We start from the raw sequence: 22827 nt of genomic DNA on the forward strand, positions 1-22827 counted from the left end.
AATGAAGGGCAATCTGAACCCAAGAGGGCTGGCAGCATGATGGACAGCATGGCAGGTTAGTCTGTGTGCTGTTTCTTCTTTTGTCCTCTCACAGTGTAGGAGATATTTTAGGAAATCTAACATCTCCATGACAGTGTGAAACATTTCTAGCCCAGATTTCAAAGGGTAATTTTCCAGTTTTCTTCTGTATATTGTTTTTCTACAAGTATATGTCTTATCTGAAGTTGTGATCTAAATCTTCACTGCAATAACACTTTTCAAGCTGCATGAAAATCTCCTTTTGACACCATTTGTGTTCACCGTCTAAAAAACTAATTGTCTATGTAAGCCTCAAAAGAATCAAAAAGAGTTAGGCAGAGTGCTACCAAAGACATAGATGAGATAACCTAAAACCAGGCATTGACTTCCTGACTAAAAAGAAGCACAAATACTGCAGTTACAATCTAAAACAATATTTCCTGTACGTAGAGAGCCTGATAGTTGGATGCCCTCAAAACTTGATAGCTGTAACATTTAAAAATTGTTAGAAATGAGAGAGCAGACTTGAGTCAGCCTCTGTGCCCTGCTGAACAGGGGAAACGCTGATCCCCTTTCTGAAGGGGTAGAGCTCAAGTTGGATTTGTAGCATTTTAGATTTTCAATCTCTGTTCTTATCCATTAAATGTGCTTGAGATTTCAGCTTAGTTTAGGGTCTACCAACAAGTTTTTCCCTTTTCATAGGAAGATCCCCACTGAGAGTATGCACAAAACACTGTAAGAGGAAAAACTTGCCCACATTTAAATACTTGTTTTGATGATGATGTTTGTGTGTGTGTGAGGCTATTAGTCTGGTAAGTACTTCTAGCTTGTCTCATGGACCTTATTTTCAAATGTTCCATGTTGTATCCCTGGACATATTTTGTAAGGCTTTATCAGTCCTCCTGCACGTGACATTTACAAAATGAGCATTGCTCCCTCTCACCAGCTGGTTAACTGTTCCACTGAACCTCCTGCACATTATATCAAACCACAGAAAGGGCACAGTAACGTTCTAAAACCAGATAAATCTGGGGAAAAATGAAGCAGCTGAAGGCAGGGAACCACAGAGTACTGAAAAATAGTCTGGATCTGTTCTAAAAGTTGATGCGTGTCCTGGAATAGTCAAAAATAATTCCACCCTGATCTCTTGATACATTTTTGCATGTATTTTCTGTATGTTTCTAAAAACAGTGCATACTAGCTGCTTGTGTTTACTTATCAGCTGTGTGATTCTTCTGTGTGAATGTTCTACACAAAAGCTGATCCATGCACAGCTACCTACATAGCCTCTTCATGTAATTGTCTATATACCTGTGTCTGTGGATGTGCTTTTCTGCTGAGTGATTAGCTGTCTGACACGCACTGCAAAAGCTCCTGGCTGTGGCTCTGCGAGGTACACAGTGTTAGTAAAGGCAGAGTTGAAAAGACAGCCGTGGAATCTGCTAGGCTGCTATTTGCTGCTATTTGTCCTAGGATAGCAGTGCTGGCTGCTTGAGGAGGAACGACTTGCCTTGTAATTCAGTGGAAACGGAGTCCCCAAAAGAAACCGTCTGCTGCCTTGTGTCAGTGTCTGCACTGTGTAAATAGTGGTTTTGTAGGCACGTGAAGAAGTATGAATTCCTGGGGTTAGTGTCAATGTAGCACTGCTAGATGTAAGTTAACCACAAAGTAAGTATTTTGAGGGCACCAAGTGATGCAGTAGCTGTGGTGCAGGCAGATGCTGCTTGGTAACCCGGGACTGGCCTGTGAGTGACTTCACAGCTATCGCCTCGTCTGCAAGGACTGCTTGGCCCTGCAATCTGAGAGAGAGATCAGAGCTGATGGAAAAACTGAACCCCTCATCACTCTGCTTCCTCTCTTGGAGATGAGGGTAAACGAGCAGTGGGTTGTGGGAGATGAAAGATCTGTACATTCTCAGGCTAAGCACGTGTATGCAGGGCTTTCTGCTGTCTGTGAAGCCTGGTTTGTACCATAGCTCTGGAACAGCCGCATTCTGCAGGCACGTGGCCAGCTTGTAACTGAGCACAGAGAAGCCTGGGCTGAGGCCTGCAGCATGTGGTGCCTACGTGGATGAGAGGCATGATTTGCTGCTGCTGATGGAAGTGGTTACAGGTGTCAGGCCTCAGCCACAGGTGTGTGAAGAGCTCTGTGGTAGTGGGAATGCTCACCTACTGTTGGCTTGTTTGGCATCAGCAGCTTAATGCAGGTGGCAGCAAAAATCTGTGTTCTGCATCTTCACAGTGCTACACTCTTCCTGATGCTTTGTTCTCTTGGTTCTGTAGCAGAAAAGAAAGTTACTTTCACTGACACTGGAAAAGCCTAAGAGGTGGTATTGGAAGAGAACATGAAAGATGGCAGGCTATAGCAGGAGGGCACAGCTGTGGGAATGGCAGAACCCCAATTTATGGAGAGGAAGAGGGAAAGTGTACGGCCGTGTGCTGAATCCTAGCATGCGTACGTGAGGTCTGAAATTATACAGTACAAAGAACCTCTATTCTCTTATTTCATAAAACATTACAGGCTTTATAATTCTCTTATTTAATGTGTGTATGCATGTATGCATCCATAAAAACAATATTGCGCTCAGTAAAGAATAATGTTCTTGTTTACTATTGTGATGAGAACTTGCAGGTGTGTCAACTGCAGCAGGAAGTTGTTAGTGAAACCTCAGAAGTTCCTTATTTTTTTTATATTTGTTTGTTTTAATGGCACTTGCTTTGTTTTCCTGTGTTATAAATCATAGCCCCAAAGTTTGTGAAGTCATCACTTACTCTGCAGCCCATTTCCTCTTCACTGCTGTTTCCTTCAGGTCTTGCAAACGTGTAGAGAGGAGGCCTGAAAATGTAGACCTAAATTCTCCTATCTAAGTCTTATTTATTAGATAAGAATAGACTGAAACTGTAATCCTATTACAGCATTCTTTCTATATCAAATCTAAAGTGAGGTGATGAGAACGGGATGTCCACTGATAGCTTTGGCCATCAGAAAAAGTTCTTTATATTAAAAAAAAAAAAAAAAAAAAAAAGCAACCTGTTCATTTAAGTACTGCTGAACATACCAGTTATTGGAGTTACACAGAAATAGTAAAATCGTGTCAGAAGTGACAATTAGTTCTTCCTTTGCATGTGAAGTGTAGCACCTACCCTGAGTGCAGAGCTAATCCACTGGATTTGTAGAGATTAGGTTCCTGACTTTTTTGAAACTGGGATTTGAGCCTGTGCAGTGCCATATGGATGATAAATCTATTGTTACAACCACAGAACGCAATTTAGGATGGTGCTAAATACGCTGGCTGTGATCCAGCAATGCAGTTATGGGTGTATTTTACTTCAGAAGTGCTGTGGAATCCCATTGACTGGAATTTGGCAAGGAGTGGGAGCTCTGCAGACTGCCTGGTGGTGTGACAAAAGGCTGTCTGCTATCCCCAGGAACTTGGAACACGAATACATCTCTGGGGTGTCATATCATTTATAAGGAAAAAAATGAGGCCATTGGGGGGGAAAAAATAGTAGTATATCTGTAGAATAATTCAGGAGACTTTCTGAAAAGTAGTTCTCTGAAATAGTGAATATACTAGTTTTGATTAGAGAGAGAGATTTTGTTAATCCCCTTCTTCCAGATGTTATCTTTTTTTTTTCTTTCTTAAGGAATCTTTAGGTTTAAGGAATGCTCAGCAGCTGCTTTTTCTTCTATACTAAATGATGATTAATTTTTGGATACATTTCTGCCTAGGAGGACTGGTTTACTACTACACTTGGCTGTCTTTTTGCTGAGCCTTTGCAGCCTCATTTTTGACAAGGTGTTGGTATTTGCTTCTTAAAGATGATGAGAATTAAGATATTACTGATTCAAACAGTGTGCTGCTGAACAAAATACCAGAAGACAGTGATGGAAGTACCTAACTAATGAGAAAACAGCTATGCCTGTACGTCTGCCCGTGGAATCTCCCTTGAAGTAAGGTCTGTGCTTGTCTGTTAGGCCTTACTCCAGCAGTGGTCCATATGTAGCAAATGATGTGGTCCTGCTGAGCACAAATTATATGGCTGCTTGCATCTTGGCTCAGAAACTTGGATCTGTACAACTGGTTGCTGAACTTATTGGCATCTTTTGTCAAGACTGCAGTAAATTATGGTGCTTGTGCTCAGACTTTGTTTTTCCCCCTGAGTTCTGAGGCGATGTTCCAATTTTCCCATTATGAGTGGCATGGTTTTATTTGCCCCCCAGTTGTCATTCACCATGTTACTTCCATTAGTGCAGCAGTGTATAGTTTGCATTTGGAAATGCCCTTTTTGTGAGAGAAAGAAGAACAGTATTACATTTTCATCTGGCAGTCCCTACTACTCTGTCAGTGCTATAGTGATGCACTTGCTGTGTGAGAGGCTGCAGGTGTGCCCCGAGCAACTTCCAGAGAACAATCTCAAGAATAACTTTATTTATTGCTTGACTTACTTTCCACAGTTAAGCTCAACAGCCATTTTTCTGTATCATGTGTCTGCTTTTAACAACAGAAGAGCTTGCATGTGATGATTACACCTGCAGTCTCTAGCATTCACTTAGCTGATTAGAAGAAGTTGTGTATGCAGGTTGTACCTTATGGCTGACTATTGTGCAAGCTCCAAAGTACGAATCCTCTGGTCCATTGAAATCTGCATCAGAACAAAGAGAGAAGCTGGTGATGCAGGTTGTCATTTTCATTTCTGTTTGAATGCTTGATGTTCTGTGAGAGAGTAGAGAGTGGATAGGAAATGACGTGGTTCTTGGGTTCATTACACAAGGTGGAAATTCTTGTAAATCTACAAAATTATCTAACGTTGTTAGACTAGTCAGGCCCAATATTGAATATCAAATTACTTGCTGGTATAAAAACAACTAACTGGACAGAGAATATGCTGATCGTGTCTTTTCTGTCTTTAATGTTGTTGTCTTTAGGTCAATTGCATGTTGGGAATGGTCTCAGAAGCAGAACAGTTATGCCAGTGTTAGCAGCTTAGCTGTGGACACAGCTGTTTCAGTGAGACTTGGCAATGACTTCTCTAATGCCAATGAGGCAATATCTGTCTGCAGATCTTTGATGTGGGATGCTGTGTATTTGTGGGTATGAAGGTCTGTTCTGCTGTCAGCCGGGAAACAGCACCATCTATTTCCCCTGTTTTTCTGGAAAGCAGATAATGAGATTGAATCATGCTCTTGTGAAATGAAACTCCTTGAAAGTGGACGGCGTGCTGACTGGCACCTGATGGAGTTCTTATGTCAGCATTCACTTCCTTTAACAGAAACGAGTTTTGGTGAACAATTCACCCTTTAGTTTCTCGTCAGCTAGGCACACAGGCTTTTTACCTTTGATCCTGGTTAGCTTCTCTTGAGGCTCGGTTAAGTACAAAAATGATAGTCTTGGCTTTGGTGCCCTCTTGTGGTGCAATGCGTTGGCCTGGCTGCCGTTTTACAAGGGAATTAATAAGTATACGAAGTATTGTTGCAGCTCAAAGTGTCTTCGGGTAGCTTACACCAAACCAAGTGACTCTTTTATTTGCTTCGAATGAGCACTTCTGTGTATGGCAGGTTTCTTTAGCTGCCTCCATGTAACTGAAAGTACTTCTGTCCACATTCCAGTGACTAAGGACCTATTATAGGTAGAAGGTCTGGACACATGGGCAAAAGGTGTTATATTTCAAGTTGCTGGTTTACCTTGTGTTCTCCTGCCTCAGTGGTACAGCTGCTTCTACTTAAGAGGATCCAAAGTTAGATACAAGAAGGCTTTAGAGATAAATCAGACTCCTAAGTATTTGTGATTTGTCTGTGTAAAAGTATAGTCTTCTGTACTTATGTATATATTTTTATCCTATTAACATCCAATCAGTATCATCACTTAATAATTTCATTTTTTTTATGCCCGATTGTCTACTATTGCAACTTCTTAAGAATTTTGTAATATGTTCACAACATCCTCTGTATGCATGCATTGGGTTTGCACACATGAACTGTGTTTTAAAGCAGACACTGGGAAATCAAGCTTATAACATCAATCACATCATAATGGCAACACATGTTTGTTTGCTTGACTGTTCAGCATTTCAAAAGGTTCACCTGATTTGAGATCTGGAAGAAACCTATGCTTGCATGTAGTGGACAGCATCCAGTTTGGGTCTTAAATGTTATGCTTCCCAGATAAGTCAAGCAGCATCTCAGGGACTGGTGGGCACCACTGAAGCTGCTTAGGGAAGGGTCTGAAGGCAGAGGCTGCAGAGCTGGGCAGCTGCAAGGAGCAAGCACACAGCCTTACTTCCTAGCTGGAGCACAGGGCTTCTTGGGGCTGAGTCTGCTGCAGATCCCTGGTCATGCTTTAGCAACCAGAACCTGCCCTGAAGGACTCACTTGGACAGGGGAACAAACCTTTCTGTTCCTTCCCTCTCCCTCTCCCTCTCTCTCTCTCTTTCTGCAGTAAACTTTTTGCTTTGAAATTTGGTTTTAAAACGGAATAAATCCTAAGATGTGTTTCATATGCCAGATTTTGTTTATCTGGGGCCTTTTGGGAAGTGGTTATAAAAGGTGGTGTGGGTGGAGTCTGTTCAGGTCTGGCTTAGTTGAGATTTCTTTTTGCAGTTTTTGCGGTAGGCAAATGCTAACTTCCTTGTGCAGTTTTGATTTGATAATTTCTGACACCACAACTCTTTGAAGATAAAATAATCCATACAACATGAAGTAGGATCACTCACAAGTTACCAGTTGTGTTTAAGATAATGCACCACCAATGTCATTTCTGTGTGTCCAGATTATTTCTGTTGGAATGAGTATTTGTTTTCCTTCTAGATTTTTATGAAACAATGTGTTACACTGGGTGTTCTTCTGTTTGTTTTGCAGCTTCCTTATTGTGCTGATATGCCTTATCTTCAGTGTGCTTTCTACAATTGAACAGTATGCAGCTCTTGCTACAGGGACGCTGTTTTGGATGGTATGTATTAATGTGATTGTGTGTTTGTTCTTAACATGTAAATCCTCATCTGAACCAATGTCATAGGCACAATGCTCTGTATGGTTTAGAAAGAAGCTTTTTTCTGCTTTTGCCTAATGAGTCTATAAAGCCCTAGGAAAAAATCAAAAAGTTATGATAGTACAAAAAGCCTCTCAGATCCTACATAGCCTATAATAAGGATGTTCAAATTGTGTCCAACTCAAAGCTATTCTGAAGTTAAACCTGAATCCCTCATATTGGTTGTGTGAATCCATTGTTCAGCCTTGCTGAATACCAGACTTCTCAACGTGGTTAGGGCCGGGGATGTGAAGGGAATAGAGTAAGTGGAAGTCCTCTCTTCAAGCAGAATTCAGATCCAGCCTTCTTTCCCAACTGGTAAGCTGCTTTGCTTTCATTAACTTGAGAATTATGCCAACTTGCTCTGCTTGTTCTATGCAGCTTCCCTTCAGCAATGAACATTTTGTTACCTTAGGTTTATGGTTCACTGATGCTGCAGCAGTTATATATCAAGCTATGTTCTAAGAGTACTGCTGTCCTGCCTGTTTAGACTTCATTCAAGAACCTTAGTTTTGAAGTCTGAGAGGCACATTTTTCATCACAGGAAAAAAAAATAAAATCTTAATTTGTTGTACCTCAGTGGTAATTGATGTATCCCCTTCTAAATCATTGGTTTCTTTGTATTTGCCCATTATTTAACCATTATTTTACTCCTGAAAACACTGTCACTGTATTGAGAAAATGCTAACCATCAATTTGTTTGCTCAAAATAGTTCTTGCAGTTGTGCACCAGTGATATCAGTATTATGTATATCATTAACGTAAAAATGTTCACTCAAAATATTGTTTCAAACCGTGAATTCAATATATGTGAAGTTTTTATACTACATTTTGAGTAATATAAGAAAAAGCACAGCATATGAGTGTTGATCACTTGTCTTTCTGTGGAATGTATCTTCATGCCTGCTGTATTATTTATAACTAACTGGTAAGTTGTTTGAATACCTGTGTTACAACTGTGCAGTTAGTTAAAGGGAGTCCATACCTGTATTTTTGCATCCAGTATCTTACTTGATTTATGGTTTTCTTTTTGTATGGATTTAAGGTTCCCTTTTATCCAAGTAGTAGCTGTAGATACTGTCAATTTCTGTGATCAATTTAAACTGTGATGATATCTCCTTGAAACATTCATTTGTGATGTATCATGATATTTTCATGATCATGCTGTTGCTTCAGTGAAAGAACTTCTAGTGACAGCGTGACCATTACGTTTTGTTTTTAGTGTTCTTTTTCCTTCACCCTTCACTTTTGATTTTGTGAATGAGATCATGGAAATCATTTTGCGTGTTCACAACGTATTCTTTTCCTAAAGGATTAACTATAATGATTTTAAAGAGACTCAAATTGATTGCCAGTGATCCACTGATCCAAAGCAGTGGATGGGCCGATGCGCTCTGTGCTCTATCCAGTTTTGGTGAGACTTCCAAAGGAGCTGTGGTACCTTCCTCAACAAAATTTAAGCCCCAGAATCTGGTTCCTATTAGCTTCTACCCAAATAAGTTTCTTATTCTGTCCTTATTTTAAGGTTTTCTTGTTTCAGTAATAGTCATAGAAGATGTTATAACTAAATGAAAACAAGATCTAAAAGGGATGTTGAGATTGTGCGTATATATGAACACTTTCTAGTTCTTCAGTTTCATAGTACTGAAATATTTTAAAATCACCTCCCACTACCAAAGTAGAAGATCTATTTTCAATAATTTATAAATTATTTTTCAATAATTTCTGAGCATTTTAAAAACGTTAATGCTTTCTCATAACAATAAGGGAGCCAAAGACTACTGGGGAAGTTTGTGTTCCTATCGTGTTCCAGTTGTAGACAAAAAGCTCACAATTAGCCATTGAATCTTTCTCTGCTTGTCACCACACTTCACAAGGCAAAGAACCTTGATGAAAGCTATACCTAAATGCAGTTGTGATGGGAGAATAGGAGAGAATTGGGCTTTTGTTAGCTTCCAGAAGGCAGTGAAAACTGTTTAAATTAGCATGCGTTTATTTTATCGTTTTTCACTAGATGGTGCTGTTGGAGGGGGTTTAACTGCAGTAACTTGTTGGCAGTTGCCCAGCGAGAGCTGAGACTGAGCCAAGGCTCTGAAAGGATCATCATTTTGAAGGGTGTATGTATACTTGGCCCATTCTAAATAGTGGTGCGGGAGAGCTTTTGCCATGACTCATAAAGAGAATGTAGTATATCTGTGCAAAAATTGATTTTGAGACTACAATATTTAAACTATGGAAAAAAGTAATTCGGAGATGTATGTTCCCAGAGAGGCCATATTTTTCTTTTATTTTCATAAGCAAGGATTTTACGGTGCCAGAACACAGCAGAATGCTGTTATCTCAGCATGATCTAAGAAAATCCAAGTGCCTGATCCAAGGGGATTAAATATTCTGCTGAACGAAGGGATATTTAGTCTGCCTGAAAATGCTATTTTCTTGTAGGAATCTCATTTCAATATTGATTCCAGAAAAAAAAAAAAAAAAAAAGTGACTGTTTTAGTGATGAAATTATAAGCACTTTCCAGCTTTTTCTTTTGAGTTCCTTTCTTACCTCAGAGTACTGCTTACTTGAAGAGATAAAAGTATTTTTTAAATACTAAAAATGGCTTCAAAGAAAAAAAAATGTAATATGTTCAGTGGTTAATATTTGTGTTATTAGCAGTGAAGGAATCTACACAATTGTGAGAGAATGGCACAGAATTGAGGCTTATAAGAAGCCCAGGTTTTATTTCTTGCTTTAATATAAGCTTTTGTTTGAAGTTCAGCCTTGGCTTTCTTTCTTTTTTTTCTTTTTACTGGGTTGTTTTATGGGCCTTGAGAAAAATACCTACAGCTTTTGATTCTGAAGAACTCACAGAGTTCAAGTGGTTCAGCGTGGTTCTAGCATTTTTTTCCTCATTATCTTCACTGTTCATGAAGCCAAGACAGGAACTTGTAATCTGAGCATTGATAGTTGTTCTCGTTTTCATTGCTCTGAAAAATTATATGAGAGTATTGTTTGTAAAGGATTTCCCCATACTGTGCAGTGCAGACTGCAGTCACTGATGTAGGCAGTCTCTCTGAAGAGTACTGCACTTCTGAAAGCAAAAGACTTGGCAGCCTCAGCAGTGTCCCCTGGCCCTGACCTAGAACAAGGTCGACTGCTGTAGCAGATGTGCATATGGTGAACTCATGCCTTCAGACCTTTGCTTTTGTAGGACTTGCAAACAGACTTGTCCAGAGAATCACCTTACTATCACTCAATCGATAGCTGAAGTTTGAGAACCCAACTGTCATTCGAAATTGCCTTCTGTGCATTTTAGTTAGCCAAACGTGAGTGACTTGAAGGCTTAGGAAAGAGCAGACATGAAAATCATCCTTTTCACATTTTCCTCTGAACCCCAGTATTACTGGCTGCTCTGTTTGTCCTGGTGGATGATGCAAGTGTTTTGTTGCATGGTTACAGTCATTTAGCCCTGCAAGCAGCTAAACACCACAAGGCCTTTAGCTTTCTTGTCTACTCCTAGTGGGATAGGGGAGAGAATTGTGGGGGGAAAAAAGATAGAATTCATATGTTGAGATAAATACTATTTACCAAGATGGAAAAGGAAGAGAGAAATAACAGTAATGATAATAATATATATGTATATTAACAAAACAAGTGATGCACAAGTCAATTGCTCACCACCTGCCAACTGATGCCCATCCAGTCCCTGAGCAGCAGAAACACCCCTCAGCCAACGCCCCTCACTTTTATATATTTTTTTCACAAGATTTCATATGGTATGGAATATCCCTTTGGTCAGTTCAAGTCAGCTGTCCTCTCCCTGCTCGTGTTCCCCCCAGTCCTCTTGCTGGCTGGATAACTCACAAAGCTGTAAAGCTGAAATGTCCTTGGCTGTAGATAGCACTGCTCAGTAACAGCTAAAACATCGGTGTGTTATCAACACTGTTTTTCTCCTGAAGCTAAAATATTGTATTACACCAGACACCGTACAGAAAATCAACTCTGTCCCAGCTGAAACCAGGGCAACAACCAGCTGGGTTGGTTTGGATTGCTACTTGTGGTAACTTCTTCAATTGTTCCTGCTGCTCACAAAGCAATCCCTTGTTAACTCCCCTGGTCTGTGCAGGAAAGTTGTAGATTTTATGTAAATTAGATGTTAAAGGGATTTAATTAATTTGCTTTGGAAGGCTGTGACCATTTTTTAGTTGAGTTTAAATACAGCTTTACATCCACCTTGAGCAGGTCTGAGGGATGCAAATCAGAGTGGTTGTGAAGTGGGAAGAAGACAGATTATTAGATAGCTGAGCCAATGTAGTGCTTAGGAGATGAAGGAAAATAGGAAGGGAAAAGAAAGCTTGTTAGTATTGTTTGGTATAGCTGAAGTCTGAGCAGAATAAGAATGGCAGGAGGGAATGAAGAAGAAATATGAAAGGAAAGTGTGCAAAAACCAGTAAAGGAAGGATGAAAAGTTTTTCCTTTCAGATGTGCTGCAAGTCTAAGCTCTTAACTGTTGTAGAAGGGAGGCACAGCTTTCTCTTTGAAATCTGTAGAGGGCAGCATTGGACCGTGCTGTGTCCCATTTGGAGTCGCTGGGTTCAAACCTTGGATGGTGTCCTGAAATAGGTAAAAATATCCTTTGGAAGAAGTGAACTATTAATAAAGAGATGGCTTTTCACATGGATTTGGGGAACTTTATACGAGTAATAAAAAAAAAAAAATTCTCCTGGGAGATAAGGGTTGAAGAGAAGGGCTGTGTAAATGTTGCTGCCGGAGACAACTCTCGCCACTTTGTGGCTGTAGCCACAGAGTTCATGTTGTTTGGCCTACCTGATTTCTCATCATGTGGATGGCTGTAAGGAACAATTACAGCTTTCAGTGAGAGGAATTGGGCACATCTGCATGAAGGAGAACGAACCTACTGAAAGATTTCCAATATGATTGTATCCTTCCAGCTATGTTCTTGCCATCTTGCCATTCAGTGGAGAAAAAAATCATTTGGCTAAACTTTTCTACTGTTAACAATGAAAATTGATTTTAATATCTATATAGGATCATGGAATTGTTTGAACTGGAAGGGACCTTTAAAAGTCATCTAGTTTAACTCCCCTGAAGTGAACAGGGATACCTACACTAGATCAGGTGCTCAGAGCCCTGTCCAGCCTGACCTTGGGTGTCTTCAGGAGCAGGGCATCCACCACCTCTCTGGGCAGCCTGTGCCTGCGCTTCACTACCCCTATCAGAAACCACTGTTTTTCTTATATCCAGTTTAAATCTCCCCTCTTCTGCTTTGTAATCATTTTCCCTTGTTCTGTCGATGAAGACCATGCTGAAAAATCTGTCCCCTTCTTTCTCATAGTACCCCTTTTGATACTGAAAGGCCACTGTCAGATGTCCTCAGAGCCTTCTCTTGCCCATACTGAATAGCCCCTTCTCTCTCAGACTGTCCTCGTAGGAGAGGTGTTCCATCCCTTGGATCATTTTTGTGGCCCTCCTCTGGATGTACTCCAACAGGTCCACCTTTCTCTTCTACTGAAGACTGCACCCAAATGCAGTACTCCAGGTGAGGTCTCACCAGAGCAGAGGGGCGGGATCATTTCCCTCGCCATGCTGATGTTGCTTCTTTTGATGCAGCACAAGATACAGTCAGCTTTCTGGGCTGCAGTGGCACATTGGTTGCTTATGCCCAGCTTTCCATCCACCAGTACCCTTTTTGGCAGGGTTTGTGTTCAGTCCTTTTGCCCTCCAGCTTATACTGATGATAAAGGTTGCCATAGCTTGGGTACAAGGCCTTGAACTTGACTTTGTTTAACCTTGTTGGGTTCTTGTGAGCCATTTCTCATGGCTTAAGTTGGTCTAGGTCTTTCTGGATGGCATCCTGCCCCTTGGGTGCACTGACTGCACAGCTTGGTGTCATCTGCAGACTTACTGACACAGCCCACCAGCATCCCTACATTATGTGGTGTGAATAAGCAGTAATTTTATAGAGAAGAAAAGTCTTCTACGTATATTGCGGACGTGTATCAGATTGGAATTCTAGTTTTAGTCTGCTACACTGGAGCTTGCATTTGATAAAGGTAGGCTTGGATGCAGAAACTTCCATTTCTGCCTTTTGTAAGAACGATGAAAAAAATCTCTCTTGTTGGCCTTCTACACCTGGAGTTTTCTGTGACGGTGAATCAGAACAGTAATCTAGAGTAAAGCCTGCCTGTAAGTCACTGTGAGTGAAGGAATCAGAATTTGACATTTACCTGCCTAACGCACTGGATTGAGATGGCTGTGAAATGCCAGGCATTTCGTGGGACTCAAACTCTGAACTTGGAGTCAAACTCCAGAAAGTGTGACCCTCCTCAAGCTTGCCCTGGAGCTGGTGACAAATTGCAGGCTGGAACAAAGCAATGGTGATGGATTGGAGCCACCTGCTGGTGGCTTGGTGGCCTATGTGGTCCCACATGGTGGTCTCCCAGCCACGGGACAGCATAGAAGTACTGGCCAAAATATGAAATGAACCCAGTGCCAAATTATCTCTTTGGTCTGAGTAAGCCATCCCAGCTTTTCATATGTCACCTACAGTAGCCAGTCATAAAAAAATATTGCTTTTGTATTGTGTGTAGCATATGAAAAATAGGGCGATACGTGTTCCAGAGTTGCTAGCAGTTCACCTGTTCCTCAAGAGCCTGTGTTTACATTCATAAGTCAAATAGAATACCAGTGTTCTGTTTATTTTTTTTAATACAGCTGCACTCCAATAAATTCTGTTCAGTCTGTTTTATTCACTGTTAAATTTTGCATTTTCTTTTGTCAAGCTTTCTACTTGAAGGTTAAAATTTGTCACAGCCTCTCTGGGGTGTAAAGCCATGTCAAGCTCTGAGCGTTGGTTTGGTAACTCCAGAAGGAACATGATAAACTTTTTTCTTGAAATTATACACATTTAATATTTTAAACACATATTTGGTGCTTCAGCAAACGAGAAGATGAATGCAAATTCCATCTTGGAGAAGCAAAACAAAAAAAGAAAAAAAAAAAAGAAAAGAAAAGAAAAAGAAAACTGTGAAATGCTAGTGCATAGTAGAGCCAAGCAGTGAAAAGAAAGATTTTTAAATTTAGGATTTATCTGGATTAGTGTGTAATGTTTGCAGTGACAGGTGTTTCCTTTATGCTTTGCCCAAATGTCTGGAAAGTAGTTTGTCATTAAGTGCTACATTCAGTGTGTATCTCAATTTCAGTATAACTGGAGGGTCTATGGCTTTGTTAGGTCCTTGTTTTCACATCTGACCTCAGCCAGCTGGAGTCTATTGTTTTAAGCGTAATGTAACAGCTGACATAACATAACGGATATCAAGCTGAAAAGCTGAAGCAGTGCAGTGAACTGATGCAAAGGGAAGGGAAAAGGAGAAGTTGGGAGGGAGGAAGAGGGGCAAAACTAGCTTCATGATTCAAAGTGGAAGCTTGCTGGCTTGTTTTCCCTGGGGGAATTAGCTAGAAAATAACGGGATGAGTCTGTTGAAGTTCTATTAGCAATTGATTACATATGATAGACTACTGAGACAGGTTTGAATTTGCCAGCTGTCGCTAGCTGGTGGCTCTTGAATTGCTCTAAGTGGCCCTCAGTAGGCAAAACTGGAACAAACTCTGCAGGTGTGGTGTAATTGGAGTGTGGGGCAGCAGCGTGTACCAATGTCTTGTGAGAAAGGAGTGTCCCGGGGTGGAGAGAAAGCAACTTAAGCAAATGGAATGCGTTAAGAATTTTATTTTTAACATTGGATTCCTGTGAGATCCTTTTCTAAAAATGTTCCCACTTCTGAGTTTGGTAGTAAGGTGCATCAGCACTGACCACTAAGCGGCCTTGGAAGGAGAAGGAATGAATGAATGATGGCTCTGTTAGAAACTTACCGCAGCCGTTAAAAAAAATTGACAAGTACCTGCCTGTCCACAGAAAAAGAACAAGAAGGTATAGAGTTCACCCTGTTATTTCTTTATATAGGTATAGGAGAAGCATCAAAACCTATTTCTATTTTTAGCAATGATTGAAAAAATTCTTCTGGCTGAATTTCATTTGTACAGGGTAAAGCCTCTGGCAGCTCCACCCTACTGAGTGTTTATTCCATGTTTTTAGGTGGGGGGGGGAGTTAAGACTCTATGCTGTTTTTTTAAACGTATATGGGTATAGGCAACCAAATTAGGTCCTACATTTGCAAGTGAAGGTTTTATGGCTTGAGGCTTGCAGTTATGCAGTGTGTTTAACTCTGTGTATATGAGTAGTCATAATGACTTCAGCGGAGCTTCCTGTGTGCGTAAATATTAACAAGATCAGGGCGTATTAGGAAAGGTTTCATGAACAGTGTCTGCTTGTACTTAGGGATAACCTAGGAAGCACAGGAGTTTGATTTATGGCAACTGTAAGCTGTATTTATCACACATTTAAAATTATGAATTTATTTTTATTTCATTTATTTTGACAGTATACAAAAGTATTATGGTGACTGAAGCATCAGCTCAGTCTTTGCAAGACATTGTCTTGCACAAGGAGTTTCCAAGATCATTCTTGCTGTAATGTGAAGCCCAGTCCTATTTTCTCTCTAATCAGAAAGGAGTTCTGAAAAGAGTTAATAGAAGCTGTTGATTCAGTAGCTAGTAATGCATTACGTGGACATTTACACTGTAGCTCAGCTTGTAAAATGAACAAATCCTGTAGTAGAGCTTAGAACTTGGCGTTCTGCTGGAGAAGCCTTGAAAGTTCAGCACCACCCAGGTATGCCAGTACACTGATTTTTGGGGACCTGTGCCTTGGTGTATTGTTTACAACAGGTTATTTCCACCTAACTTGATAAACATCAGCATATTTTCAAGGTGATGGGAAGCCAGGAATTGCTATTAGCTCTCAGAATGAGCAGGACTTCAAAGAACTAAGAAAACAAAATGCTTGCTCTCACACACTGTCTGTGAAAGCAAGTTATGTACTTCCTCACTTTGATGGCTTCCCGTATGTTAATGACATTGGGGCTGTCTAATGTGTGCTGAAATACACAGAGTATGTCTAACAGCTGTCAGTAAATCCATGTGGTATTTGGATTTTCAGGTGGGCCTAATTAGTATTTAACTGAGAGAAGTCCCTGGTTCCAGAAGCTATAGACAGCTGTGAATATACAGTAGCTCTGATGGCTTGCTTTTCAGGTAGCAAGTGACAGCAGTACCTTCTCTAACAGGTATAGCAGCACTAAAACAGAGAAAAAGATCTTTTAATGTAGCTTTGAGCTAAGAAACTCAGGAAGTGAAGATTGAAGGGCTCCAGGCTTTTGTTTTTGCTTTTGTTGTTTCTTGGAGTTGCTGAGTTGTTTCCACATGCATCCTCATTTAAAATCTATTTTTCAATCCTCCCCCTCACTCCCCCTTTGTTTTTTTTTTTTTTCTCTACAGCATCTCTTCAACATCCTTATTAAGGTACCTTTCAGAAAACCTCTTTCTTGTTGTTGTTTGTCAGCTTGACAGGATGTGCTTACACTTGCAATGCATGCCAAAGAAATTGATTTACTCATCATTTATCCCTCTGCAGCCATTCCCCTTATAAAGATGAAAAAGGACATCTGCTCTAGAGGCTGGTTTTGTGACAACATTGCAGAACAGTTTTAAATCAGAATAGATATGCACAATGACTGGCCTCCATCTGTCCTGCAGGCAGGGATCTTGACGCCTACCTTCTAGGAGCTGTTCCAAGTCACTGATTTAGTATATGAAACTTGAATTGAGTTATACTTAGTGACTAGGGCAGGGGAAAACGAAGGAGAGAAAATTAAACATTTACCAGTTTTACTTCTGTAATACCTTACCAACATGAACATACTTGACCTTGCAGCATTCTTGGGAGGTGAGTATTAGCAGTTCTATAAGTAAAATTGGATAACCCCTGGCTTTTCCACTGTAGCTTGACTCTGTGAGATGAAACCATTGGAGAACTTGGGCTGCACTTCCAAGACTGGTTGTCAGCCTGTATTAGCTGGCACTGCCACCTGAAGAAATGGTCCTGCTGCTCCACTCCTTGTGCCAACACAAGCATTTGTGCAGCTAGTGCAGCTATGTTGTAAACTGCCTTGGAGAACCTGTACGTGTTCAAACTAACCTTTTTTTTGGCCAGATGAGATTGCTTCTTTTGGCAGCAAAGCTGGCTTAATGTTTGTGGAACTACAGTGTAAGATTTCATAGCTTTTGATAGTTAAAAGTGTGATGGAAACTTTATCTGCAACGCAATTTGCAAGCAGACTTGCGCTCTATTCTTCTGAAAAAATATGTTATTTACATTACGCTCCATTCAAAGGGCCCTGCCTGCAAGATGAAGTACAGCACCTAGCAGAGTGCCAGCACGCTCTAAAAGATAGTTCTTACCTTTATAAAACTTGCAGTCTAAACAGGCAAAGTGGTGAAAAGGTGAACGGAAGGAAGCATGAATAGCCTCTTGCACAACCAGGCACCGAAGCAGAGAGAGAATAAACTTACCCAAGTCCCAGTTTGGGCCTGCTCCAAGTGTTCAGAATAGGTGATGGGCCTCATCAATCATTATACCAACAAAAAAAAGACATATAAAATTTCTTGTCTCATTTCTTAATTTATATATTGTTTCTGTGAAAGCCTTTTCACGGAATTTTTCAGTATGACAGTTGAGATGTTGACCTTTGTTTCACATACTTAGCTCTGTTATTGCCTTTCTTGTATTGATTTGACTAAATAATTAAGTAGCATTTTATGTTCTTTGTATCTGTTTTGCAGAAGGACAGCAGGATATCAGCCTTGAATGCTGATTGAGACTGACTTGATTGAAATTAGTTTTATCCTATAGGTTGAGGCATGTCTACTGTAATCTAGAGCCAGTTATTGAACTTGAATTGGCAGCCCGGCTGTGTCTGCAAACAAAAGCTGTTTTGTTCAAACTCATCTAGGACAGCCAGGGATGTAGGTAGGGTTGCAGAAGCATGTCTGTCTCTAAGGGCTTAAGCAGCAATCATCTGCTAACTCTTCCCTACTGCCTCTCAATGGGCTTTAACTTCGCCCAGAATTGGATTGCTCTGCATTTTGCTCTCATAGTGCTGCTGTATCTAGATGACCCAGAAGGCTTTACTTAACGCCAGAGATGATTAAAATAACTTTAATTGTGTTGAGGAGAGGGCTATGAGCATTTTAAGAGCTGGTTACCACTGTTCAGCTTTGTGGGTGGTTATCTCCAGGATGAGAGGTGTAGTCAAGAGGAGTTGGGTGTGGTAATTAATATCTTCCATCTCTCTCACTGCCTTTGAAGTGACTATGAGCACATGGCTGCATGCGTCACTGTAGCCTAGTCCTGAGGGGTATAATTGGACTATTATGTCATTGTTACTATTAATACAATAACAGGAATATTTGAGTTTGAATTACTGTAACTATTTTGATTAAGGAAAAAAAAAAAAAAAAAAACACCAAAAAACAAAAAACCAAGCCCAGAAGGACACACATTTCTCCCCGGAACAGTGGTAGGCTAGACCTGAGGTAACACATGCCTTAATAACCCCGAGCATGCTCAAATAAAAAGCCACTTGGACTCAAGTGCATTTTTCAGTCATTACAACATATATTTTCATGCTTAAAAACTTTTGCATGTTAGGATCCGGATCATTAGTGAAACATTTAAACCTTTAAGTACTATGAATCATATGCCTTTTTAAGGCAAACAAACTTTAAAGAAAAAGTTCTTCCTTTACTCCAAATTCTGAACCAGAAGTGCAGTGAGTTCCTGTCTCATCTGCAAGGAAAAATGTAAGAAAATCAGGGCAGTGTGCTGACTGCATTGTTAAATTTGCTACTTATACATACTCAGAAATGCTTTTATGATACGGTATAGAAACAGATCTAGGATCTTATAGACGTTGAAAACAGAACATGATTTGCAGCTGTAATTAAAGTGAGTAAGTTTGTAAACAACACACTGTTATCTCATTTTGATTCTTATATCTAAAATATATTTTGAATTCTTATAAAACTAGGAAAATTGTTAAAATGCTGGAAATTTGTTTCCAAGTAGAATAACAATTGCATGAAACTTCCTTGTCTCTTCAGTGTATTTATAAATGTATACATCAGGTTAATGGCTGGTGAGAAGCAGAGGTGAAAAAGCTCAGCCGTGCTTCTTCAAGTGACACAGAAATGTGCGTGGTCACCTTTCTGCCCCAAACAAATACGCTTTCTCAAGGTTAACAAGCTGTAGTTTGAAATGTGAGGCTGTTAAGAGAAAGCTTTTTGAAGTGCTTATTCTGGTTTTGAAAAAGAACCACACGCTGGTCCCTAAGTGTTTGGACACAAGGGACTGTTTCAGACAGTTTTATTTGTTCATAGCTTACGTGGGGAAGGAGATATTTCTAAAACCAGATCCTGTCTTCATAGATATGTAATAATTGTGATCTGTATCTAACTAGCTAATTTATTCTGATCTTGTATCTGCAATTAGCTCGTGTTTGGAAAGGTGGGACTAGTATTTGTAAAGGCACAGAATGGGGTAAGGCCTTTTCTTTTGAGTCCCTTTTCACTGTGATTTTACTTATGCATTTTGGCACAGAGGGAGAAAAACTGCTAATTCAAATAAATATCTCCTGGGATTTAAAATCTCTGCTAAGTCAGACAACAGGGACCTGGATTTCAGTGTCTTAATATAAGAAATCCTCTGCGGAACAGTTCTGCAGATTTTCTACAAATGTACAAATCAAGGCTATTTGCCTTAAAGAGTGATCTGGAAAGTAGCAGGTGAGAAGTGGGAGAGTGCTGCTGTGCCTCTTTAGGCACAGGATGGCATAGAAATGCAGGAGGGGGAGAGCACTGTGAATGGTCTTAACGCTGGCTATTTGCTATAGCAAGAGAAAGGGAACAGGCAGGTGAAATGTTTCTTTCTGATAAGCATTACCTCAGTCAGAGTTGTCTGTTCCTTTCAACAGTTCTTTCTCTTTGCTCTATTTCTTGACAAAGTTCCTAATAGGTAGGTCTTTTTTTTTTTTTTTTTTTTTTAAAGGAGTGTTTTCTTAATATTGAACAGTTATTGAGATGAAGCTTTTTGCTTATAGAAACTAATTACTTTAGAGAGGTGTGAGGCAAGGTTATGGAGACTGTCAGCAAAAGCTTTGGGCAAAGGTACAAGATGTGGTAGAAGACATCCAGAGTGGCTTGGATTTGGGTAGAAGTGTGTGATATTGACATTTCTGTTCTGTCACTCTTGGAAAAGTGACCTCTTGAGTATTGAAATTCCTTTGTGAACTGCAGATGTCGTTCAGTGTTGAACTGCATCTTCTGTCACTCCTTCTCTTACCTGGAACTTAAACCATTGCTAATTGAAGCAGTCCATAAGGTCATTGAAGTACAAACATGCAAAAAAGCCAAAGTCAATTCAACTCTGGAAGGCTTCTGCCCTTTCAAAATTGTATGCAACTTGCATTGCCTTTCTGGATATGCAATTAGATTTTCCCATGCAGTATTAGTTTGCTTGTGCCACTTGCCTGTTGTCTACAACAGGACAGAGATGACTCTTGTGTGCTTTTGCTGCAGTGTCAGGGAGCATCCTTTTCTTCTCCTCAGGCTTCCTTGATCTGTTCTGCCCACAACCTATGGCATTCTGTGGCTCAAGGCCAGTAGAGAAACATGGGCTGGGACCAGCACTGCATATAGATATTGTTGATTAAAAGCTGGAACAAAGTCAGCATGAAGAAGGCAGCTAATGAAGCATGTCAGCTTTTTTGAATTAAAATGTCCTTTAATCACTTTTATATAAATACAAATTCCAGCCTCTTATCCCGAGAGGCTTCCAAGCCAAAAGAATTGTGAACTTCTTAAAACAAAGAAAGAAAATGAAACTGGTGTGGAGCGTTCTTTAAAAATTGCTACTGGTTTCCTTCTTTATTCTTAGTTTGGGTTGGGATATAAGGCTGAAAGCAAACAGTAAAATCTTGGAAACCTTTTTTTTTTTTTTTTTTTTTGTCTTCTCATTTTGTTTTATTTCCCAGTAAGATAATGTCCATGTGATTTGGGACAAGAAGGAAAAACAATGGCATCTGACTGACCAGCATAGCGGAAGTGATACGCAGAACAAAGAAGGCTTTTTATTTGTAATCTAAGTTTTTTGTCATCATCTCAGCTCGTAACACAGGAAATCAATAATTTTCAGTCGCTTTGGTAAAGTATTAAGTAAAAATCAAGCAATCCTTTTAGCAAACAGGCATACTGTAATGTCACTGGGTGCAAGGCTAAAGTTTCAAAGCAGTGTGTTTTACTTTGATTTATTTATTGTTGGTAGCCTGTCAGGCCTTTGTTTGAATTAGGAGCCATTGCGGGCAGCCAGAAATTGAACTTTATGTAATACAATCTATCTGTCACTTAGTATCAATTCCCTAACAATGATGCTAACACATTCAGACTTCAGCATCTGGACCTCGCACTTGAGTTTTCAGCCACTAGGTAGGCTCTAATGTTTCAGTGCTTCCATGTAGTTTCTTCCCAGCTATTTCCCATCTGTGTATGACTGTCCCATTTCCCTAGGGGTCAGTCACCAGTGCTGCCGATGTCACCAGATAAGCCTTTTCCCAAGAGAATTTTGTTTTAATTGTTTCACTTGTTAGACCTCACTAGACTGTTGGATTCACTGTTCCCTCTTCAAAAGCCAGAAAATGCACAGTAAAGCAAAAGGTTGTGGGATTATGATTGAGCATGCCTCAGAGATCAGAATACAGCTTCTTATTTTGTGGGGCAGCTCTAAAGCAGTGTGCTTCAGTCTCCATCAGTGTTTTACAAAATGAAGGCTATTGCTTCCATGGAACTGTGAGGTAACAGTAGGAAAGATTAAAAACATATCTAAGAGTACATACATGAGTTCACAAGCTGTCAGACAAAGTTGTATTTAAAAAAAGCAAGCAAACCAAAGAAAACCACCACCAAAGCAAATCTGTAGTAGCTAATGTACTGAACACATTTAAAATATGCAGCCTGCCTTTACGGCAGCTAGGCTTCTCTGGGAATGTGCCTCTAGTTGTTCCATGCTTTCCTAAATGGGAAGAAAGCAGGCAAACCCATCCTTGAGCGAGACAGTAAAGATGAAATATCTCTACCTTTTGTGTCCTGCAAGCTTCCTAGAATGTGCTCCTGTCAGAACCACTGCTATGCCACAAGCTGTGTGTACTGCTTGGGAGCTGGTTACAAATGAGAGCACCTTGGTGCTTTGAGCCCAAATATAGTACAGACTTAAGTATTGAAGAATAAAAGCAGTAGGTGGACTGGACTTGAGGGGCTTTTCCCCAAAGCTAATCTTTGCTCTAGCAGGTAGCAGAGTACCTGCTAACAGTAATGACAGAGGTTGTTTGAACTGCCTAATCAATAGGTTGTTTCTTCTCATATGCTTCCCCCCTCTTTTCCTCTGTGAATAGGCTCCTTTGGTATTAATTCACAAGACAGAAAACTCAACAGAGCCAGCCTCGAGCTGTACTTCTTTAGTCTCCTGGGCAAGTAGCAGGGAAGGAATGAAACTTCCCTCAAAACATCTGGCTGTGTTGAGCTATGCCGGTACATTCACCCCCAAGGGAGGATGACTGACTCCTGGGGTGCAGCCAGATCAAAAGGAAGGTACAGAGAAACGGAAACGGTGGTGAGAAAGGATGCCAAAATGTTTAAAGTATAGCTGCTGCATCTATCAAGTGGTCTAGGTCCTGTTTGCGGAATAAATTTTATGAAAGATGCACTTATTTATGTTAGCCTGTGATGTGTGGGTCTAGACCAACAGGCATATTTTAAGAAGTTGGGAAAG

General features: G+C 40.3%; 1 protein-coding gene across 1 annotated transcript in view; it reads left to right on the forward strand.

Moving 5' to 3' along the window:
* Positions 1-22827, forward strand: part of KCNQ1 (potassium voltage-gated channel subfamily Q member 1) — a 328391-nt gene that overhangs the window by 35395 nt on the left and 270169 nt on the right. The window contains exon 2 of the mRNA XM_042884501.1: positions 6877-6967. Within this exon, the coding sequence (XP_042740435.1) occupies positions 6877-6967 (91 nt within the window). The remainder of the gene's footprint in view (positions 1-6876; positions 6968-22827) is intronic.

Source organism: Lagopus leucura, unplaced genomic scaffold, assembly GCF_019238085.1.
Source record: "Lagopus leucura isolate 7727_CA_CO unplaced genomic scaffold, USGS_WTPT01 Super-Scaffold_100044, whole genome shotgun sequence".
Lineage (NCBI taxonomy): Eukaryota > Metazoa > Chordata > Aves > Galliformes > Phasianidae > Lagopus > Lagopus leucura.